The sequence below is a fragment of the Salvelinus alpinus genome, chromosome 6 (genome assembly GCF_045679555.1).
Source record: "Salvelinus alpinus chromosome 6, SLU_Salpinus.1, whole genome shotgun sequence".
In the NCBI taxonomy this organism is placed as follows: Eukaryota; Metazoa; Chordata; class Actinopteri; order Salmoniformes; family Salmonidae; genus Salvelinus; species Salvelinus alpinus.
The window spans coordinates 70,132,142-70,156,259 of NC_092091.1; the positions used below are offsets into that span (position 1 = coordinate 70,132,142).

General features: G+C 46.5%; 1 protein-coding gene across 1 annotated transcript in view; it reads left to right on the forward strand.

The window, feature by feature from the left end:
* tbck (TBC1 domain containing kinase) overlaps positions 1-24,118 on the forward strand; it is a 90,525-nt gene that overhangs the window by 28,045 nt on the left and 38,362 nt on the right. Inside the window, exon 22 of the mRNA XM_071407701.1 lies at positions 12,272-12,433. Coding sequence (XP_071263802.1) covers positions 12,272-12,433 — 162 coding nt within the window. The remainder of the gene's footprint in view (positions 1-12,271; positions 12,434-24,118) is intronic.

The following is a 24,118-nucleotide window of genomic DNA, read 5'->3' on the forward strand; positions in this document are numbered from 1 at the left end:
TACCAACACCACACGACAGGTCTCTACTGGGACTGTAATGACCAGTGTTCTACCAACACCACACGACAGGTCTCTACTGGGACTGTAATGACCAGTGTTCTACCAACACCACACGACAGGTCTCTACTGGGACTGTAATGACCAGTGTTCTACCAACACCACACGACAGGTCTCTACTTGGACTGTAATGACCAGTGTTCTACCAACACCACACGACAGGTCTCTACTGGGACTGTAATGACCAGTGTTCTACCAACACCACACGACAGGTCTCTACTGGGACTGTAATGACCAGTGTTCTACCAACACCACACGACAGGTCTCTACTGGGACTGTAATGACCAGTGTTCTACCAACACCACACGACAGGTCTCTACTGGGACTGTAATGACCAGTGTTCTACCAACACCACACGACAGGTCTCTACTGGGACTGTAATGACCAGTGTTCTACCAACACCACACGACAGGTCTCTACTGGGACTGTAATGACCAGTGTACTACCAACACCACACGACAGGTCTCTACTGGGACTGTAATGACCAGTGTTCTACCAACACGACAGGTCTCTACTGGGACTGTAATGACCAGTGTACTACCAACACCACACGACAGGTCTCTACTGGGACTGTAATGACCAGTGTTCTACCAACACCACACGACAGGTCTCTACTGGGACTGTAATGACCAGTGTTCTACCAACACCACACGACAGGTCTCTACTGGGACTGTAATGACCAGTGTTCTACCAACACCACACGACAGGTCTCTACTGGGACTGTAATGACCAGTGTTCTACCAACACCACACGACAGGTCTCTACTGGGACTGTAATGACCAGTGTTCTACCAACACCACACGACAGGTCTCTACTGGGACTGTAATGACCAGTGTTTTTTTCTCCACATAGTTGAATTTGAAATTAACCAGAACATTTGTGTTGAGAATTAAAATCTGGCTTCTCTCTTTCAGAGACTGAAAGATGTGGCAGGAGAGGCATATTATCCTTTATTGGAAGATGAGTAAGAATCCTCTCATCTTTTACTCCTTGTTTGGCACGTATTGACTTAGTCTATCTGTCCTCAGCTCTCGCATCCCTTCTATTTTTCATTTTATGGCTTGTTCTTTTTAATGACTGATGGAGATGGGTAATGTTCCCTTCTTGCTTTTTTGTTCCCTTGTCTCTCTTTGTCTCACTCTCTCTCACGCGCTCTCTCTCTGTGTCTCTCTCTCTCGCTGTGTCTGTCTCTCTCTCGCTGTCTCTCGCTCTTTGTCTCTCCAGACAGTCTAGTCTGTCCCAGTCCAACAGCAGCAATGAGCTGTCTTGCACCGTCACGCTGCCACTCATCATCAGGGAGAGGGACACAGAGTACCAACTCATCCGCATCATCCTCTTCGACAGGCTCCTCAAGGTCTGAGCTCTAACACACACACACCATTCTCTCACAACCCAGTACAAATGCAATCACTCTGCCTCTGCAGTTTTTAAGACCCCGCAGTTCCCAATGATTCCAGGAATAGAAAGACGAGGAGTACCCAAAGTCACTTTGACCCTGTCCTGAGCTCACACTCTTTTACTCATCTTTGTGTTCCTGTCTGGTGATTATTAAAGTCTTCTATTGGTGTGTCCAGGCCTTGGTGTCTATCTTTATTGTATCGGGTGTTGAATTAAAGTGGAGCTATGTGTTATATCAACCAGATTAGTAAAATACAGTGTCTTCTCAATGACTTATCTGGATAAATAAAGGTTTTTAATTACAATAGAATCTAATCTTATGATTAGAAAAGGATCTGGTTGTGCTGTTTGTCCCACAGGCATACCCATACAAGAAGAACCTGGTGTGGAAGGAGGCGAGGGTAGACATTCCTCCTCTCATACGTGGACTGGCCTGGGCTGCTCTCCTGGGAGTCGAGGTAGGACAAACTGATAACCATAGAGAGAAATGCATTGTTTTGTTTGTGGAGATAAATAAAGCTGATAACCATAGAGAGAAATACATTGTTTTGTTTGTGGAGATAAATAAAGCTGATAACCATAGAGAGAAATACATTGTTTTGTTTCTAGAGATAAATAAAGCTGATAACCATAGAGATTATGAACTTGATTTACTGCTGGTTTTCATTTAATACTGTGCCATGCCATGATAATGGGAAGTTATTTTGGTTGATTAGATTCCTTTTTCTCTCCAGGGGGACATTCAAGCCAAATATGACAGCATTGATAAGGATACTCCTATACCCACTGACAGACAGGTATCTGCTCTTCTCATTGTGGACTGGTTATCAGTTGATGGGCAAATGTTATTCTTTTTGGCTGTTTTATAATTTCATATTGAACAGATATATATCCATCACAAAGCCTTGGTTCACACATTTCTAATGGGTGTGTTTGTTCCTCCCAGATTGAGGTGGACATCCCTCGCTGTCACCAGTATGACGAGCTACTGTCCTCGCCACAGGGCCACAGGAAGTTCAGGCGTGTGCTCAAGGCCTGGGTGGTGTCTCACGCTGACCTGGTCTACTGGCAGGGTGAGTCTGTCTCTCTGCTGTCACAATCTGACGCAGTGACTCACATCCATGCTGTGTTGTGGTCAATAGACCACTGGGTGGCAGTCAAGTCATACATTTTCAATCTAGCCAATTCAATTCTAGTGTTGATGTGGTTTACGATTGTACCCCATGTTTTGTTCAGGTTTGGATTCACTTTGTGCACCATTCCTCTGGCTGAATTTCAACAATGAAGGTAAGGCTATGTCAAACCTTGTTAAAGTAGGGAGTTGTTGATTTGCAGAAGTACAATGTGTATCGCTGATACTCCTCCCTTCTCTCTTCACCTCATCTTCCCCTTTGTTGTCTGCAGCCCTGGCGTACGCCTGCATGTCGGCCTTCATCCCCAAATACCTGTACAACTTCTTCCTGAAGGACAACTCTCACGTTATCCAAGGTGAGTCCCTCCATGTACAGTGACACTTGAATAACAAGCAGCCTCCATCATCCCAATAAATCAATCTTTAATCTACATAAACATGTCAGTGTTCAATGTATGCCGCTAGTAGGTGTATTTATAGAACTGCACCTAAGAGTTGTCTAATAACACCCATTTTTGTGTAATATTCACAATATACTACAGTCTCTTTGCCTTATTACTCAAAGGAAAACTCCACCCAAACTATCTTTTGTTACATTAGTCCATTGTTGATTTAGTCCCACAATGTGATCTGGGACAACAAACACACCACTTAAACTCAATGTGGAGTGTTGTTTATTGTCCCACCACAGTCTCATCTAATCTCACCAATGTTGGTCTGTCTTGGATTTTAGTGTACTTTTGTTTTGGAATAAAAATAATGAAGCTCAATTACGTTTTTGTGTGGAGACCATACACGACACAAACATCTCTTTATAGTCCTGGTACAAAATATCGACACAATGCCCAATCTAATCTGATGTCACAATAGCTTCTGGGTCTTGTTCAATATGGCACAACGTAGATAAATGTTTTGCAACAGACACCCATGAATAGCGTTCCTCAGATAGGACCACTACTAATCTTTCGCTAGATTTGAACTCTCCCTCTGTGCTGCACCTGTTTCAGAGTACCTCACCGTCTTCTCCCAGATGATCGCCTTCCACGACCCGGAGCTCAGCAACCACCTCAATGAGATCGGATTCATACCTGATGTAAGTACTGAAATGCGGTCTGGGCTGCGTCGTCCTAACGCAAAAACTGACTGGAGAACAGTGCCGAAGGATCATAAAACTGACATGAGGGGGCTGATCGTCATATAACTGATAAGGAAACAGTTGTAGTGGATGAGCTGAAAAGTGTTTATACACAGACGTCCTACAGCAGAAAGGTCTGAGGGGAAGTACTTTACTGGAGGGGCCCTACTGTACATCTGACAGTAGAACAGTGCTGAAGGGCACTTATTAGAAAACGCTTCTTTCCTTCTGTGAGTTTTTAGATCATGAAAGGTGAGGGACAACGGGGAGGATGGAGGAGAAGTCTGGAATCTGGCCCAGTCCCAGACTCCCTGGTCAGGGATAAAGAATCACCACTATCACACCCTTCTAATAGAGTCCTGGTTGTCATTGAGAGTTTCTGTTCGGGTTGGCCCCTCTCAGTTTTGGGCCAAGGCCAAGTTCCCTCCACTCGGTACATTTGTGATAATTTATACTGGGTCTAATGACAGTCTGGCCTGCTCTAGGGTCTAATGACAGCCTGGCCTTGCTATAAGGTCGTCGAACACCCGGCCCTCAACCCCCCGTTCCAGAACACTCTCTCTCTCTCTTCACACCGTAGCAAGGTTAAAGGCTCTATAGGCGCTAATCAAGGCGTTATCGTGCTGATGAATGTGTGTCACCTCAGTGGACCAGCCCTGGGGACCTCTTCCAGAGAAAGGCTGAGTCTATCAAACAGGGGCCAGGGTTTTACAGTGCCCTGTTTTTAAAGATGGATGGTGGAAGTGTTTGATGACGTGTGTAACTCCGCTCCTGTAGGAAACACTGACTTTGTTTCCAGTTCAAATTGATTTAACCAGCTGGGTCGGTTTAGAACCGTTTCTCATTTACAATGACAACCTGAAACCACAGAACATATATCAGTGAAACCATGGTGATTAGAAGATGGGGCTGTCCCTGTCTGAAGACACTTACTGTGGGGGGAAAATAATGACAATTCAATGTTTCACTGGTTTTCCTGTGGGTGTTTTACAGGTTCCTTTAGGGAAATAAAGGAAGTGGCACTAAAACAATTAAAGAACCAACTTTTCTGTCCACATCTACATAGTGATTTCAACAAAAACATTTGTTATTCTGCTACAAAGCATTACCTTGAGCATATTTCTTAAAATGGTTCTTCTTTTGTCGTCAAGCAACGATGCTGGTGGACTTTAGATTCCAAGCCGCCTCTTCAGAGGTTAACCGAGTGCGTGGTTTTCTAATGATGTCATCTCGACACTTGTGAACCGCTGTTTAACTTCCCTTTCAAAGGCGAAGGATTGAAACGTTATTTTCCCAGTCTGGTCGGGGATAATGATATTTGAACTCAGTGTGTTGATACAGCTTTTAATGTTTTGAAGTTTGATCCAAACCATAAATAATGAACTTCTGAAGTTCGGAGGGTGTGGAGAGATGGAGGGATTTCATGGCTGTTGTTCTCTCAAAGTAATAAATCCGTATGGAGGCTATAAAAAGCCAAAATGTTAGACTTCCCAGTGACCTCAACATGAACCCTGTTTCCCCTGTATACGTGTCGAAGTACAGTGTGCTGTGGTGGTTACACAATAACAGACAATGTCATATACTACTACGTTGTCAAATACACATAAGTCACCAGCACAGTGTACTGTAGATGTCTCCTCCTGTAATGCTTCAAGCCATAGGACCACTACTGCCATGCTGCATGTAGGCTAGACTCCCCAGCCCGCTTGTTCAATTTAAGCTGTTTTCAATTTGGCCACATATATTTTGGCCTCCCTCCCCTGGCTGCCATTCACACCTTTCTACGACAACTAATCCCATGAGGCCTAGCCAGGGCTCTGTGGAGGAGACTGCTCAAATTGAGTCCGAGGCTCTGAGTAACTCATTACCCTTGGGTATGGAGGGGGTCCACCATCTCCAGGAAGGCAGCCTACCAGCCCCGCTTAGCATTTTCCTCTCCTATTTAATTAACCAGCTGAAATCAATTCCATTGCAATACCCCCCCCCCCCCCCTCCCCCAACCCCAATCCTGGAAGAGGTGGGTGTGTGTGTGTGTGTGTGTGTGTGTGTGTGTGTGTGTGTGTGTGTGTGTGTGTGTGTGTGTGTGTGTGTGTGTGTGTGTGTGTGTGTGTGTGTGTGTGTGTGTGTGTGTGTGTGTGTGTAGTGAAGGATAGAGATAAGAGGGAGGGAGAGAGAGAGGGACTCCATAGACTTCAAGTACTCAGCAGTTTGTTGCCACCTCTCTCTTACACACAGAGGCTATGCAAACTTAGCAGACATCAGATCAGACAAAGTTTGTGTGACTGATGTGGCTGAATTACGAAATGTCTCTGCTGAAGAAGTTAAATCGATGTAACAGTTTAGTGGATTTTGTATGACATTGATTTGATGTGTTTTGGGTTGGAATGTGTACTAACAAAAGTGTATAGCTAGGAATGTTCCATGTTCCATAAAGAATACTACTGTCATGCATAGAACAGAGTAGAAATGCATGACTTTATTTATTTCATTGACTACATCCTCTCTCTATCACCTTGCAGCTCTATGCCATTCCATGGTTCCTCACCATGTTCACACGTAAGTTGACCTTTATTATTATGAATGTGCTAGTGTGCATATTCTTTAGGCCTTGGCACGGTGTGGGGTCAGCAGCATTTGGAGCTCATACTAGAGCAGTTTGGAAAGGTCAAAGCCTCTAGTACGGTAAGGATTAGTTGCTTTTGACAGTAGTGTGACCTTAAAAACCAACCCTATTAGATAATGTGTCGAGTCTACTGGGTTTACATTATATACCACAGAAACTGCTGCCATGAAGGCTATTATATTCTAATCTATTCTACTCTTCTAGTCTACTCTGTTATAATGCTCTACGTGCTATGCTGGTCTATTACTTCTGTGGTAATATCTTCCTTTATAAGGTCACGTTAAAGAGTGGACGTCCTTTATACGGCCACATAAAGAGTGGACGTCCTTTATACGGCCACATTAAAGAGTGGACGTCCTTTATACGGCCACATAAAGACTGGACGTCCTTTATACGGCCACATAAAGACTGGACGTCCTTTATACGGCCACATAAAGACTGGACGTCCTTTATACGGCCACATAAAGCCTGGACGTCCTTTATACGGCCACATAAAGACTGGACGTCCTTTATACGGCCACGTAGAGAGTGGACATCGTTTTGGTCTACTGGCTGAATATCATTTGGAATTCAGCCAACAAGACAATCACATGATTGTGGCTAGTCATTAACTGAAGTAGCCTTTTTAAAGTATTATTTGCCTACTCAGGATGTACCGTTCTGTGTCATGCAGTAGGTGAACAGCGGTTTGCAGCATTATTCTTGATCCTATAGTCGCCGACTGAAGCAGACTGAAACAGTAGTGTTAGGGCATGTATTATAATATATATTTCATATTACTTTAATCTCAGTTGGAGTTTGATGATAAGAAGAAGAAGACACACAAAATCCAGTGTTTTTCCTATTTAATTTTGGGACATAAAAATACACTATTAGAATTCTGATCAGACACTTGGGCAGGGGCCAGAAAGACATACACACACTGGCCAGTTTATTAGGTACAGGGTCGGACCCCCCTTTTCCTCCAGAACAGGCTGAATTCTTCGGGGGATTCTACAAGGTTTTGGAAACGTTCCACGGGGATGTTGGTCCATGATGACGCGATGCTATCACGCAGTTGCTGCAGATTGGACAGTGGTACGTTCATGCTGCGAACAGCCCAATCCATCTCACCCCAAAGATGATATATTGGGTTGAGGTTTGGGGACTGCGCAGGCCACTCAAGTAAACTGAACTCGCTGTCATGCTCCAGGCAATGTTTTTCCATTCAATTGTCCGGTGTTGGTGATCTTTTTGCCCACTAGATCCCCTTCTTCTTGTTTTTAGCTGATAGCGGTGGAACCCGGTGTGGTCGTCTGCTGCAATAGCCCATCCGTGACAAGGATTGACGAGTTGTTCGTTCCGAGATGCAGTTCTGCACACCACTGTTGTACTGCGCGGTTATTTGTCTGTTGATGGCCTACCTGTTAGCTTGTACGATTCTTCTCCTTCGACCTCTCTCATCAATGAGCTGTTCTCGCTGACTGGATGGTTTCTGTTTGTCGCACCATTCTCGGTAAATCCTAGACACTGTTGTGCGTGAAAAGCCCAGGAGGGCGACTATTTCTGAGATACTGGATCCGGCGCACCTAGCACCGTTGATCATACCACGCTCAAAGTCTAACGTTCACTCGAACAGTAACTGAATGCCTGTCTGCCTGCTTTATAGCAGACCATGGCTACATGGCTCACCTACTGTAGGAGCGATTCATTTTGGTGAATGTGTTGGTGTACCTAATAAACTGAGTCTGTGTACAGTGCATTTGGAAAGCATTCAAACCACCTGACTTTTTCCACATTTTGTTATGTTATAGCCTAAACAGAAATACCTTATTTGCATAAGTATTCAGATCCTTTGCTGTAAGACTTGAAATTGAGCTCCGGTGCACCCTGTTTCCATTGATCATCCTTGAGATGTTTCTACAACTTGATTGGAGTCCACCTGTGGTAAATTCAATTGATTGGGCATGATTTGGAAAGGCGCACACCTGTCTATATAAGGTCCCACAGTTGACAGTGCATGTCAGAGCAAAAACAAAGGCATGAGGTCGAAGGAATAGTCCGTAGAGCTCCGAGATAGGATTGTGTCAAGGCACAGATCTGGGGAAGGGTACCAAAACATTTCTGCATCATTGAAGGTCCCCAAGAACACAGTGGCCTCCATCCAGTTTGGAGCCACCAAGACTATTCCTAGAGCTGGCCAAACTGAGCAATTGGGGGAGAAGGGCCTTGGTCATTCTGACAGCGCTTCAAAGTTCCTCTGTGGAGATGGGAGAACCTTCCAGAAGGACAACCATCTCTGCAGGTCTTTATGATAGAGTGGCCAGACGGAAGCCACTCCTCAGTAAAAAACACATGACAGACCGCTTTGAGTTTGCCAAAAAGCACCTAAAAGACTCTGACCATGAGAAACAAGATTCTTTGGTCTGATGAAATCAAGATTGAACTCTTTGGCCTGAATGCCAAGCGTCACTTCTGGAGGAAACCTAGCACCATCGCTACGGTGAAGAGTGGTGGTGGCGGCATCATGCTGTGGGGATGTTTTTCAGCGGCAGGGACTGGGAGACTAGTCAGGATCGAGGGAAAGATGAACGGAGCAAAGTACAGAGAGATCCTTGATAAAAACCTGCTACAGAGGGCTCAGGATCTCAGACTGAGGCGACCCTAAGCACACAGCCAAGACAACGCAGGAGTGGCTTCGGGACAAGTCTCTGACAAGCCTGGACTTGAACCAGATCGAACATCTTTGGAGAGACCTGAAAATAGCTGTGCAGCGATGCTCCCCATCCAACCAGACAGAGCTTGAGAGGATCTGCAGAGAAGAATGGGAGAAACTCCCCAACTACAGGTGTACCAAGCTTGTAGCGTCATACCCAAGAAGACTCAAGACTGTAATCGCTGCCAAAGCTGCTTCAACACAGTACTGAATAAAGGGTCTGAATACTTATGTAAATGTAATATTTACATTTTTTTTTATATACATTTGCAAAAATGTAATGGGGATATTGTGTCTAGATTTGATGAGGGGGAAAAACGGTTTAATCCATTTTAGATTAAGGCTGTAACGTAACAAAATGTGTAAAAGATGAAGGGGTTTGAATACTTCCCAAATGCACTGTATGTTTTACATTCATTGTAAATCCTACAATGCACACACACACTTAAGAATTCTAAGAGATGCGCACACCCACACACACACTTGAGAATTCTCAAGCATGCACACCCACGTACACGTACACACGGCTCCCAGGGGCTGTGAGTGTGAGGTCTGCCCTCCATCCTTCCCAAACCAGCGTGAGTCCCTCGCCCCTCTCCTCCATCCTTCTTCCTGACTGCTAATGCACCCAGCCGAGGAGAGTGTCGGAGGGCCATCTCCCTGTCTCCACACACACACACACTCTGCCCGTCACTCACACCCACCGGCTGCTCAGTGGACTGTTAATGTGCTGAAAAGTCTCAGCTTAACTCCCAGTCCTACCACTCCCAGTCCTACCACTCCCAGTCCTACCACTCCCAGTCCTACCACTCCTCTCTACCACTCCTCTCTACCACTCCTCTCTACCACTCCTCTCTACCACTCCTCTCCATCCAGTCCTCCCACCATTCCTACCACTCCTCTCTACCACTCCTCTCTACCACTCCTCTCTACCACTCCTCTCTACCACTCCTCTCCATCCAGTCCTTCCACCAGTCCTACCACTGCTCTCTACCACTCCTCTCCATCCAGTCCTTCCACCACTCCTCTCTACCACTCCTCTCTACCACTCCTCTCCATCCAGTCCTTCCACCAGTCCTACCACTCCTCTCCATCCAGTCCTTCCACCAGTCCTACCACTCCTCTCTACCACTCCTCTCCATCCAGTCCTCTCACTCCTCTCCATCCAGTCCTCCCACTTCTCTACCACTCATCTCCATCCAGTCCTCTCACTCCTCTCCATCCAGTCCTCCCACTTCTCTTCAAGGTCCTCTCCATCCAGTCCTCCCACTTCTCTACCACTCATCTCCATCCAGTCCTCTCACTCCTCTCCATCCAGTCCTCCCACTTCTCTACCACTCATCTCCATCCAGTCCTCTCACTCCTCTCCATCCAGTCCTCCCACTTCTCTTCAAGGTCCTCTCCATCCAGTCCTCCCACTTCTCTTCCCGGGCCTCTCCATCCAGTCCTCCCACTTCTCTTCCCGGTCCTCTCCATCCAGTCCTCCCACTTCTCTTCCGGTCCTCTCCATCCAGTCCTCCCACTTCTCTTCCCGGTCCTCTCCATCCAGTCCTCCCACTTCTCTTCCGGTCCTCTCCATCCAGTCCTCCCACTTCTCTTCCCGGTCCTCTCCATCCAGTCCTCCCACTTCTCTTCCGGTCCTCTCCATCCAGTCCTCCCACTTCTCTTCCGGGTCCTCTCCATCCAGTCCTCCCACTTCTCTTCCCGGTCCTCTCCATCCAGTCCTCCCACTTCTCTTCCCGGTCCTCTCCATCCAGTCCTCCCACTTCTCTTCCCGGTCCTCTCCATCCAGTCCTCCCACTTCTCTTCCCGGTCCTCTCCATCCAGTCCTCCCACTTCTCTTCCCGGTCCTCTCCATCCAGTCCTCCCACTTCTCTTCCCGGTCCTCTCCATCCAGTCCTCCCACTTCTCTTCCCGGTCCTCTCCATCCAGTCCTCCCACTTCTCTTCCGGGTCCTCTCCATCCAGTCCTCCCACTTCTCTTCCCGGTCCTCTCCATCCAGTCCTCCCACTTCTCTTCCGGGTCCTCTCCATCCAGTCCTCCCACTCCTCTCCATCCAGTCCTCCCACTTCTCTTCCGGGTCCTCTCCATCCAGTCCTCCCACTTCTCTTCCCGGTCCTCTCCATCCAGTCCTCCCACTTCTCTTCCGGGTCCTCTCCATCCAGTCCTCCCACTCCTCTCCATCCAGTCCTCCCACTTCTCTTCCGGGTCCTCTCCATCCAGTCCTCCCACTTCTCTTCCCGGTCCTCTCCATCCAGTCCTCCCACTTCTCTTCCGGGTCCTCTCCATCCGGTCCTCCCACTTCTCTTCCGGGTCCTCTCCATCCGGTCCTCCCACTTCTCTTCCCGGTCCTCTCCATCCAGTCCTACCTCTCACACATACATCCTGCCTAGTATCCACTTCTAGGTACTGGTTATGACATTAACAGGTGGATGTTGTTTTGATCCAATGTACTGTATTTGTCAGAGCCTCTAAGGAACAGGTAGAGGACATTAGATTAGCTAAACGGAATAATGGAATAAAAATAAAGCGTGGGATGGTACAGGAAGCGGTTATATTTGGCCTAACAGAACCAAGACCTGTACAGTAGGTTTCCCATTCCACACAGGTCAATGGCGAACAGCTCTGTGATGTCCTGCAGTATTAGTGCAGTATTAGTGTGTCCATCACTCCTCCTCCATATATGGGCCTTCTTGGAAACTATTGGACAGCCAGACACTCAGTCCCCCTTCAGCCTATACCTTATGAAATGTAAAGTGCTTAGCGTTTGAGAGAACCTGAAAAAGCACTTATAGCTGCAATGTTTTTACTTTTTTTTCCTGCTACTAAGGTTGTACTTGCAATTACTATTTGTTAAATGAACCTTGTAATGCACTTTTCTGTTTCTGGTTAAGAGCATCTGCCAAATGGCTGAACTATAAATCATTATCTTCTTGTCTCCCTGGGTCCCCTCTTAACGATCCCTATATCCTTCTCCCTTTCCTCCTCTTTCTAATCCCTCCTCGCCCTCCCTCCCTCCCAACTCTCCTCGCCCTCCCTCCGCCTCTCCTTGCCCTCCCTCCCCCTCTACCCCGCTCCTCCCTCTCCTCCCTTGCTCTCCCTTCTGCTTCTGCATGTCTTTAATGGGCTAGGTTGGTGTATTGTAAAAGCACTTTGTGACAACTGGTGATGTAGAAAAGGGTTTATAAATACATTTGCTTGATTGATGGATCTCCCCCTCTTCCTCTACAGACGTCTTCCCCCTACACAAGATCTTCCACCTGTGGGACACCCTGCTCCTGGGGAACAGCTCCTTCCCCTTCTGCATCGGCGTGGCCATCCTGCAGCAGCTCCGAGACCGCCTGCTGGCCAACGGCTTTAACGAGTGCATCCTGCTGTTCTCCGACCTGCCAGGTGAGAGAGGGGGAGGGAAGGTGAGCGGGAGAGAGGGAGGGGCAAGGACCGGTGGTGATAGGAAATCAATCCCTCTTTTAGTGTGCATCCTCAATGGCTCCCTATTCCCTATTGAGTGCACTACTTTTGACTGGAGACCTTTTTATAATGCACTGGTTTTGATTGCAGGGAATCCAATCCCTATTTAGTGCAAAGTAGTCCACTCTATAGGGAAAATGCTGCCATTGTGGACACTGTTAGTTTCCCTCCACTCCCTCATTGTTTGATTTGATTCATGTGTAATGAACAGGGCCAGTGCTGGACCTCCTGGGTGTGTAGATGTAGTTGTCTTTATTGATTTGTTGAATGCTAGATGTTCTGTTGGTCCTCCAGGAGTGCTGATGTGACTTACTGTAAGTGAAGTGGCACCATCTTCCAGGAACCACTTAATGAGCCCGCTTGAAACGGACCGCTTGTTTTTATATTCAAACAGCCCTTCAAAAATAAGAAGAGCGCCGTATGCACTCGGACACTGCAGGTTGGGGAACGATGACACTTAAGATAGTATTTTCTTTGTGAACTACTTCAGTAACGTTCTCCTTCCTTGCATCTGGGGCTCTGACTGCCTTTCTTTACTTTTAATGATGTCGTGGCTCCCCAAAGGGCTAATGTGTGTGACTGATGTTTTCTAGCCTAGTGAATGACATCCCTGTAGGGAGATGCTGTGAGGTCCTCTGCTAAGAGACACTCACGCCTTTGTGTTTTAGAAGCGTGTCACGCTGTGCTCGGCAGCTGTCGGAAGACTCGCCCGCTGAGAGAGTCATTTGGGAACGCGTAGACTGCTGGCCGCAGGATAACCACGTGGCGTCCAGCGCCCAAAATCTTCCCGCCTCTGGTGTCGGAGAGGACATGACTCATCAGCCTGATGGATCTCTGTCGAGGCACGGGGGTCTCGTCCATTTGGGCTCGGCGTCATTTATAGTGATGGGACGATGATTGAGGCGAGTGTCAGGGTATTACCTGGAGCCTTCAGAGATGCCTTGTGGCGTTAATTCTGTCTAGGCCACAATGGCAGGATTACTCCCCAAAACAGACAGATAGGGGGAGAATAAATACATGTTGCCATGGTAGTAGAGGCTAGGTAACCATACTGTGTCGAGCATGCCACTATAGCACTGAAGCTTAACACCCAAAGGTAGAGTTGTGTGTTGTAAAAAGCTGTCCTGGTGTGAAGTAGGTTTGTAGTCTAGCTGTGAAAAGAAAGGAAAATAACCTGAGAGGGGGAAAAAAACGGCAAACTTACCGAATGAGTGACAGGATTTGATCTTTCTGTTTGGTCTTGTATCCATTACAGTAGATCAGTGTCGTCTGTTCAACCCTCAGCCCTGATTTATGACCCATCTCAAGTGGCTGTGGATTTCAGCTTATGGGTCCTCATTTGGCCTCTCATTACGGAAGTGTGTATTGCTTTCTGAGTGTCTGTCAGCAAGGTAAAAAGTAATTTCGTGGGCACAAATTGTTCAGGGAGAATGTATTAACTGGGCTGCACGGTTCCTAAGCTTGTCTGTGAGTGTGGTGTGCAGTGTGTGAAACCGTCAGTTCTCAGGACATTAGGTACAAGGGTAGCATTCCTACAGAGCATGACCATACAGATTCACTTAAAGAGAAACACACACGCTGGAGCTGGATCTTAGACGGGACTGTGCTTTAACCCTGTGAAGAAGCCCCGCCTCCCTCGCAATGCACTCTAGTCATTCTATTTCTATACTTCCTCCAACCCGACAGTTTTGAGATGCACTGGCATATGATAATGTCATGTTTGCTGATGTTGATGTGAGTTATGCAGTAGCATTTGGGGGACTGATAATCTTCTGTCTCTTCTTTCTATGCAAGGCTTCCCTACTGAGTTTATCCCAGCTTTGGGATTTTGGGTGGGTGGAGGAATTTCAGGAATAGACTGACGGGTCAGTTGGCAAGAACAAGTCGATTTTAATGCAAGTTTGAGAGTAGTAGTGGTTTGAGCCTCTACGCCACACAGGAATGAAGTTCTCTAACAACCCCTCTTTCTAGTCCCTTCCTCCCTCCCCCTCTCCTCGCCCTCCCTCCCTCTCTCCTCGCCTTCCCTCCCTCTCTCTTCGCCCTCCCTCCCTCTCTCCCCGCCCTCCCTCCCTCCCTCCTCGCCCGCCCTCCCTCCCTCTCTCCTCGCCCTCTCTGCTCGCCCGCCCTCCCTCTCTCCTCGCCCGCCCTCTCTCCCTCTCTCCTCGCCCGCCCTCTCTCCTCGCACTTCCTCACTCACTCCCTCTCTCCCTCCCTCCTCGCCCTCCCTGCCTCTCTCCTCGCCCTCCCTCCCTCTCTCCTCGCCCTCCCTCCCTCTCTCCTCGCCCTCCCTTGCCCTCTCTCCTCGACCTCTCTCCTCGACCTCCTCGCCCTCCCTCCCTCCCTCTATCCTCGCCCTCCCTCCCTCTCTATCCTCGCCCTCCCTCCCTCTCTCTCCTCGCCATCCCTCCCTCTCTCCTCGCCCTCCATCCCCCTCTCTCTACTACCTACCTCTCCCATCAGTCCCCCACTGCAAAGTATCAGCAAAGTGTCAGTGACAGAAAATCCAGGGGCCGGCAGCATCCATAATGAATGTATCTCACAGAGCTCTCAACGCCTGGGGGATATCTCAGTCAGTTTCCCTTAAACCCCATTGCCAAACTGAAACGGCGATTACCCCGTTTGGCTGAGAGGCGGGTGACATTAAAGTTTAAATAACAGTTGTGAGACGGCAGATGTTTTTATGCCAAAGGGGACGCTAGGGTACTCTTACTCCGGATGGCTGACTGGCTGCTTCCAGTTGTTCTGTCTCTCTCTCTTTCTCTCTCTTATTTATTTATATGCTGCTACACTTCACTGTATTTTATTGGTCCAGCAGGCACGTGAACAGCAAAAACAGGCGAAAGGAGAGGGCTCCTTATAAAGGTAAAATATGTTCGCCCTGGAGGAGTTCTCTATCTGTGAGAGAGCACAGCTACCAGCTTCAGTATTACCACTGGTATCCCAACACCTGGGCCCATAGGACATCACTCACCAACCTTTAGATCTGTACTGACACTTCAAAACTAAGACCCATTCACACAAACCTATTACCAGGAACAACAGAACAATAGGTGAGACTTGATACTAGGGCTAACGGTACCATGACACTTTGTTGTCACAAGGGGCTTTACAGGTATGAAGGGGTTAGTGGGTTCAGTGCTAGTTTGGTAACCTCCAGGGGTTTGGTTGCTGGTTCAATTCCCAGTTTTAGATTTAGTATGCTGGCATTGTAGCGCTCATCATTTAGTGTTGAGACGTGTGGTGCATATTAGGGCTGAAAACACTGAGCTCTCTCTCTCTCTCTCTCTGACCTGGAGGGTTTGTGTGTATGTGTGAAGTTCACCTTCTGCCAACGGCCAAATCATCAATGCTGTCAGTACACAACTGTGTGTGTGTGGGAGGGAGTGTGGTTGTTCATGCTACTGTGTGTGTGGGGGAGGGAGTGTGGCTGTTCATGCTACTGTGTGTGTGTCGGAGGGAGTGTGGTTGTTCATGCTACTGTGTGTGTGGGGGAGGGAGTGTGGCTGTTCATGCTACTGTGTGTGTGGGGGAGGGAGTGTGGCTGTTCATGCTACTGTGTGTGTGGGGGAGGGAGTGTGGCTGTTCATGCTACTGTGTGTGTGGGGGAGGGAGTGTGGCTGTTCATGCTACTGTGTGTGTGGGGGAGGGAGTGTGGCTGTCCATGCTACTGTGTGTGTGGGGGAGGGAGTGTGGCTGTCCATGCTACTGTGTGTGTGGGGGAGGGAGTGTGGCTGTCCATGCTACTGTGTGTGTGGGGGAGGGAGTGTGGCTGTCCATGCTACTGTGTGTGTGGGGGAGGGAGTGTGGCTGTCCATGCTACTGTGTGTGTGGGGGAGGGAGTGTGGCTGTTCATGCTACTGTGTGTGTGTGGGAGGGAGTGTGGCTGTCCATGCTACTGTGTGTGTGGGGGAGGGAGTGTGGCTGTTCATGCTACTGTGTGTGTGTGGGAGGGAGTGTGGCTGTTCATGCTACTGTGTGCCCCATTTCATAAAAAAACACACTCGCACACACACAGTGATTTGCGACACACACCCGCCTCTCTGTTTTCTCTCTCTGCCTCTGGTCTGTCTGTCTGTCTGTCTGTCTGTCTGTCTGTCTGTCTGTCTGTCTGTCTGTCTGTCTGTCTGTCTGTCTGTCTGTGTCTGTCTGTCTGAATTTAAGGGCTTTATTGGCATGGGGAAGTATATGTTTACATCGCCAAAGCAAGTGAAATAGATAATAAACAAAAGTGAAATAAACAATAAAAACACTTACACTAAACATTACACTCACAAAAGTTCCAAAAGAATAAAGACATTTCCATTGTCATATTATGTGCAAATAGTTAAAGTACAAAAGGGAAATTAAATAAACATAAATATGGGTTGTATTTGCAATGGTGTTTGTTTTTCACTGGTTGCCCTTTTCTTGTGGCAACAGGTCACAAATATTGCTGCTGTGATGGCACACTGGTATTGCACCCAATAGATATGGGAGTTTATCAAAATTGAATTTGTTTTCGAGTTCTTTGTGGGTCTGTGTCTCTAATATGGTCATACATTTGGCAGGAGGTTAGGAAGTGCAGCTCAGTTTCCACCTCATTTTGTGGGCAGTGTGCACATAGCCTGTCTTCTCTTGAGAGCCAGGTCTGCCTACAGCACACATTCTCTATAGCACTATGCTCACTGAGTCTGTAATTTATAAAATACAATTATATTAACCTTTATTTAACTAGGAAAGTCAGTTAAGAACAAATTCTTATTTACAGTGACGGCCTACACCGTCCAAACCCGGACGACGCTGGGCCAATTGTGGGTCGCCCTTTGGGACTGCCAATCACGGCCGGTTGTGATACAACCTGGATTCGAACCAGGGTGTCTGTAGTGACGCCTCAAGCACTGAGACGCAGTGCCTTAGAACGCTGCGCCACACGGGAGTCAAAGCTTTCCTTAAGTTTGGGTCAGTCACAGTGGTCAGGTATTCTGCAACTGTGTACTCTCTGTTTAGGGCCAAATAGCATTCTAGTTTGCTGTTTTTAATTCTTTCCAATGTGTCAAGTAATTATTTTAGTTTTCTCATGATTTGGTTGGGTCTAATTGTGTTGCTGTCCTGAGGCTCTGTGGGGTCTGTTTGTGTTTGTGAACAGAGCCCCAGGACCAGCTTGCTTTAGGATCGGACCCCTTTTTTCAATTTTCGCCCGAAAAGACCCAAATCTAACTGCCTTTAGCTCAGGCCCTGAAGTAAGGATATGCATTTTCTTGGTACCATTTGAAAGGAAACACTTTGAAGTTTGTAGAAATGTGAAAGGAATGTAGGAGAAACTAACACATTCAATCTGATAAAAGATAATACAAAGAAAAACTAACTTTTTTGGGGGGTATTTTTTTGTACCATCATCTTTGAAATGCAAGAGAATCTATTATTCCAGCCCAGGTGCAATTTAGATATTGGCCACTAGATGAGAGCAGTGTATGTGCAAAGTTTATTCTGATCCAATGAACCATTGCATTTCTGTTCAAAATGTTGTATCCAGACTGCCCAAATGTGCCTAATTTGTTTATTAATAACTGTTCATGTTCAAAACTGTGCACTCTCCTCAAACAATTGCATGTTATTCTTTCACTGTAATAGCTACTGTAAATTGGACAGTGCAGTTAGATTAACAAGAATGTAAGCTTTCTGCCAATATCAGATATGTCTTTGTCCTGGGAAACGTTCTTGTTACTTATAACCTCATGCTAATCGCATTACCCTACGTTAGCTCAACCGTCCCGCAGAGGACCCACCAATCCTGAAGAAGTTTTAAGAGACTCTTCTCCAGGTTCATCTCTCTAGGTGATGGCTTTGTTATGGAAGATTTGGGAATCGCTTCCTTTTAGGTGGTTGTAGAATTTAACGTCTCTTTTCTGGATAATTATCGGGTATCGGCCTAATTCTGCTCTGCATGCATTATTTGGTGTTTTACGTTGTACACGGAGGATATTTTTGCAGAATTTCTGCATGCAGAGTCTCAATTTGGTGTTTGTACCATTTTGTGAATTCTTGGTTGGTGAGCGGACCCCAGACCTCACAACCATAAATGGCAATGGGTTCTATAACTGATTCAAGTATTTTTAGCCAGATCCTAATTGGTATGTCAAATTTTATGTTCCTTTTGATGGCATAGAAGGCCCTTCTTGCCTTGTCTCAGATCGTTCACAGCTTTGTGGAAGTTACCTGTGGCGCTGATGTTTAGGCCGAGGTATGTATAGTGTTTTATGTGCTCTGGGGCAACGGGGTCCAGATGGAATTTGTATTTGTGGTCCTGGCGACTGGACCTTTTTTGGAACACCATTATTTTGGCCTTACTGAGATTTACTGTCCGTGCCCAGGTCTGGCAGAATCTGTGCAGAAGATCTAGGTGCTGCTGTAGGCACTCCTTGGTTGGTGACAGAAGCACCAGATCATCAGCAAACAGAAGACATTTGACTTCAGATTCTAGTAGGATGAGGCCGGGTGCTGCAGTCTGTTCTAGTGCCCTCGCCAATTCGTTGATATATATGTTGAAGAGGGTGGGGCTTAAGCTGCATCTCTGTCTCATCCCACGGCCCTGTGGGAAGAAATGTTTTTTTTGTTGCCAATTTTAACCACACGCTTGTTGTTTGTGTACATGGATTTTATAATGTCGTATGTTTTTCCCCCAACACCACTTTCCATCAATTTGTATAGCAGACCCTCATGTATAGCAGACTCTCATGTATAGCAGACCCTCATGTATAGCAGACCCTCATGTATAGCAGACCCTCATGTATAGCAGACTCTCATGTATAGCAGACTCTCATGTATAGCAGACCCTCATGTATAGCAGACCCTCATGTATAGCAGACTCTCATGTATAGCAGACTCTCATGTATAGCAGACTCTCATGTATAGCAGACCCTCATGTATAGCAGACTCTCATGTATAGCAGACTCTCATGTATAGCAGACTCATCATGCCAAATTGAGTCGAAGGCTTTTTTGAAATCAACAAAGCATGAGAAGGCTTTGCCTTTGTTTTGGTTTGTTTATTTGTCAATTAGGGTGTGCAGGGTGAATACGTGGTCTGTCGTACGATAATTTGGTAAAAAGCCAATTTGACATTTGCTCAGTACATTGTTTTCACTGAGGAAATGTACGAGTCTGCTGGTAACGATAATGCAGAGGATTTTCCCAAGGTTGCTGTTTACGCATATCCCCCGGTAGTTATTGGGGTCAAAATTTTCTCCACTTTTGTGGATTTGGATGATCAGTCCTTGGTTCCAAATATTGGGGAAGATGCCAGAGCTGAGAATGATGTTAAAGAGTTTAAGGTTAGCCAATTGGAATGTGTGGTCTGTATATTTTATAATTTCATTGAGGATCCCATCAACACCACAGGCCTTTTTGGGTTGGATGATTTTTATTTTGTCCTGTAGTTAATTGAAGGTCATTGGAGAATCCAGTGGGTTCTGGTAGTCCTTTAATAGTTGATTCTAAGATTTGTATTTGATCATGTACAGTGGGGAGAACAAGTATTTGATACACTGCCGATTTTGAAGATTTTCCTACTTACAAAGCATGTAGAGGTCTGTCATTTTTATCATAGGTACACTTCAACTGTGAGAGACGGAATCTAAAACAAAAATCCAGAAAATCACATTGTATGATTTTTAAGTAATTAATTAGCATTTTATTGCGTGACATAAGTATTTGATCACCTACCAACCAGTAAGAATTCCGGCTCTCACAGACCTGTTAGTTTTTCTTTTAGAAGCCCTCCTGTTCTCCACTCATTACCTGTATTAACTGCACCTGTTTGAACTTGTTACCTGTATAAAAGACACCTGTACACACACTCAATCAAACAGACTCCAATCTCTCCACAATGGCCAAGACCAGAGAGCTGTGTAAGGACATCAGGGATAAAATTGTAGACCTGCACAAGGCTGGGATGGGCTACAGGACAATAGGCAAGCAGCTTGGTGAGAAGGCAACAACTGTTGGCGCAATTATTAGAAAATGGAAGATGTTCAAGATGACGGTCAATCACCCTCGGTCTGGAGCTCCATGCAAGATCTCACCTCGTGGGGCATCAATGATCATAAGGAAGGTGAGGGATCAGCCCAGAACTACACGGCAGGACCTGGTCAATGACATGAAGAGAGCTGGGACCACAGTCTCAAAGAAAACCATTAGTAACACACTACGCTGTCATGGATTGAAATCCTGCAGCGCACGCAAGGTCCCCCTGCTCAAGCCAGCGCATGTCCAGGCCCGTCTGAAGTTTGCCAATGACCATCTGGATGATCCAGAGGAGGAATGGGAGAAGGTCATGTGGTCTGATGAGACAAAAATAGAGCTTTTTGGTCTAAACTCCACTCGCCGTGTTTGGAGGAAGAAGAAGGTTGAGTACAACCCCAAGAACACCCTCCCAACCGTGAAGCATGGAGGTGGAAACATAATTCTTTGGGGATGCTTTTCTGCAAAGGGGACAGGACGACTGCACCGTATTGAGGGGAGGATGGATGGGGCCATGTATCGCGAGATCTTGGCCAAAAACCTCCTTCCCTCAGTAAGAGCATTGAAGATGGGTCGTGGCTGGATCTTCCAGCATGACAACGACCCGAAACACACAGCCAGGGAAACTAAGGAGTGGCTCCGTAAGAAGCATCTCAAGGTCCTGGAGTGGCCTAGCCAGTCTCCAGACCTGAACCCAATAGAAAATCTTTGGAGGGAGCCGAAAGTCCGTATTGCCCAGCGACAGCCCCGAAACCTGAAGGATCTGGAGAAGGTCTGTATGGAGGAGTGGGCCAAAATCCCTGCTGCAGTGTGTGCAAACCTGGTCAAGAACTACAGGAAACGTATGATCTCTGTAATTGCAAACTAAGGTTTCTGTACCAAATATTCAGTTCTGCTTTTCTGATGTATCAAATACTTATGTCACGCAATAAAATGCAAATTAATTACTTAAAAATCATACAATGTGATTTTCTGGATTTTTGTTTTAGATTCCGTCTCTCACAGTTGAAGTGTACCTATGATAAAAATTACAGACCTCTACATGCTTTGTAAGTAGGAAAACCTTCAAAATCGGCAGTGTATCAAATACTTGTTCTCCCCACTGTATATGTTTTTGCTGTTTGTTCTTTGTTATAGAGCCAAAAAGATTGGAGAAGTGGTTTACCCATACATCTCCATTTTGGATAGGTAATTCTTCGTGTTGTTTGTTTAGTGTTTTCCAATTTTCTCAGAAGTGGTTAGAGTCTGGATTCTTCAATTACATTGGGCTGATTTCAGATGTTTTTCTGTAGTGTATTTCTGTATTGTTTTAGTGATTCATCATAGTGAAGGCATAGATTCAGGTTTTCTGGGTCTCTGTGTTTTTGGTTGGACAGGTTTCTCAATTTCTTTCTTAGTTTTTTTTATTCTTCATCAAATCATTTGTCATTGTTGTTCATTTTCTTCGGTTTTCTGTTAGACATTTTTAGATTTGATAGGGAAGCTGAGGTCAAATATACTGTTAAGATTTTCTACTGACAAGTTTACACCTGCACTATTACAGTGGAACGTTTTGTCCAGGAAGTTGTCTAAAAGGGATTGAATTTGTTTTTGCCTAATAGTTTTTTGGTAGGTTTCCACACTACATTCCTTCCATCTATAGCATTTCTTAATATTACGCAGTTCCTTTGGCTTTGATGCTTATGATTGAGTATTGCTCTGTTCAAGTAGACTGTGATTTTGCTGTGATCTGATAGGGGTGTCAGTGGGCTGACTGTGAATGCTCTGAGAGACTCTGGGTTGAGGTCAGTGATAAAGTAGTCTACAGTACTACTGCCAAGAGATGAGCTATAGGTGTACCTACCATAGGAGCCTACCATTGACTATGTACATACCCAGAGCTGCAGGAGTTGTGACACGTTTTTGTTGGTTATGTTGTGCCTAGGGGAGCATATGGGGGAGGGAATGCTGTCCCCTGCAGGCAGGTGTTTGTCCCTCTGTGTGCTGAGGGTGTCAGGATCTTGTCCGGTTCTGGCATTTAGGTCACCACAGACTAGTACATGTACCTGGGCCTGGAAATGATTGATTTCCCCCTCCCGGATGGAGAAGCAGTCTTCATTAAAGTATGGGGATTTTAGTGGGGGGGATATAGGTAGCACACAGGAGAAAATTTTTCTCTGTTGAGATCATTTCCTTTTGAATTTCTAGCCAAATGTAAAGTGTTCCTGTTTTGATTAATTTAATAGAGTGAGTTAGGTCTGCTCTATACCAGATTAGCATACCCCCTGAGTCCCTTCCCTGTTTCACACCTGGTAGTTTGGTGGATGGGACTACCAGCTCTCTGTAACCTAGAGGGAAACCAGTGGGTCCGTCTCCTCTATACCATGGTTCTTGTAGGATGACAATGTCTGTATTTCCAATTTCTTTGAAGTCCAGGTTCCTGCTCTTTAGGCCAAAGGCAGATGACCTCAGGCCTTGGATATTCCAGAAAGAGAGAGTGAAGGCTTTGTGTTCCATAAAGTGTCCAATGTTGTTGGTTCTGTGGTTTGGCCTTAGACCAGTAAGTGTGAGCAGGGCCTGCTGAGAATCTGGTACATTCCATTTGCTTGGGGTAGTGTAAGAGTGGGGGTTGGGCCTGTTGGCCTGCTCACGGCCTGGGTATATGTATGACTTCCATGTTGAGGCCCTCTTTGCGGGAGTGGGGGGCATGGGGTGGGCAGGAGGGGCATAGGTCTGATCTGAGGGGGCCTAAATGGGGTGTGGGCATGGTTGACTTGGGGGGGTGTTGATTGGTGGGGCTGTGGATGTGGCTGGTGATGTTGTGGTCTGGATGTAGGTCCTCTCGGCGTGGGTCCTCTATGTGCAAGTCTGGGAGAGTATCTCGCTGGTCTGGGCGCGGTTTCTATTGATCTGTTGCTCCTGTGTGAAGTGTTGGGTCTGCGTTTGAGAGCGATGTCCTTTAGGGTGAAGATGGGCACTGCTGCCTTGTATAGGTGGACCTGGTCGTAAATGCTGTTCTAGTCCAGGGTGGAGTGGTGGGCCAGGAAAACATTTGGTTTTGAGCCACAGTCACAGGAAATACTTGCGTTTACCGGCGGTATGGTAGCAGAGTGGAAGTCTTTTGGTGGTAAAAGGCTAGAGATAACCACTTGTGCGTTGGAGAAAGTAGAAACTTTTTCAATCATCCTTTCCTGATGTGCTCTAAGGTCGTTTGGGCCTGTGTGTATTATTATGTGGCTGGGTGACCCTAGTTGGTCCTCAGACAGAAGGTCTAGAGCGTGCTGGGTGTTTGGACACCAGAGTTTAGACACTGTGTTTGGGAAAAAGTTTATTTTCTTGTATATGATTCATGTTTGAATCCATAAGGAGTACAATCTGTGTCTTGTGCATGTCCTCAGTGGGTGTGGGGGGGTTGTCAGAAAGGCTATCAGGGTGGCTGATGGGGGTGCTCAGAGGGAGTGGGGGGGTTGTCAGAAAGGCTATCAGGGTGGCTGATGGGGGTGCTCAGAGGGAGTGCGATCCCATAGACTTGGGGTTCTTCATTTGTCTGTCCTGCTGTGATTTCCACGCTATGGTCAGGGGTGGACTGTTCTGCTATGGTGTCGAGACTTTTGTCCGGTGCTGAGGTGGG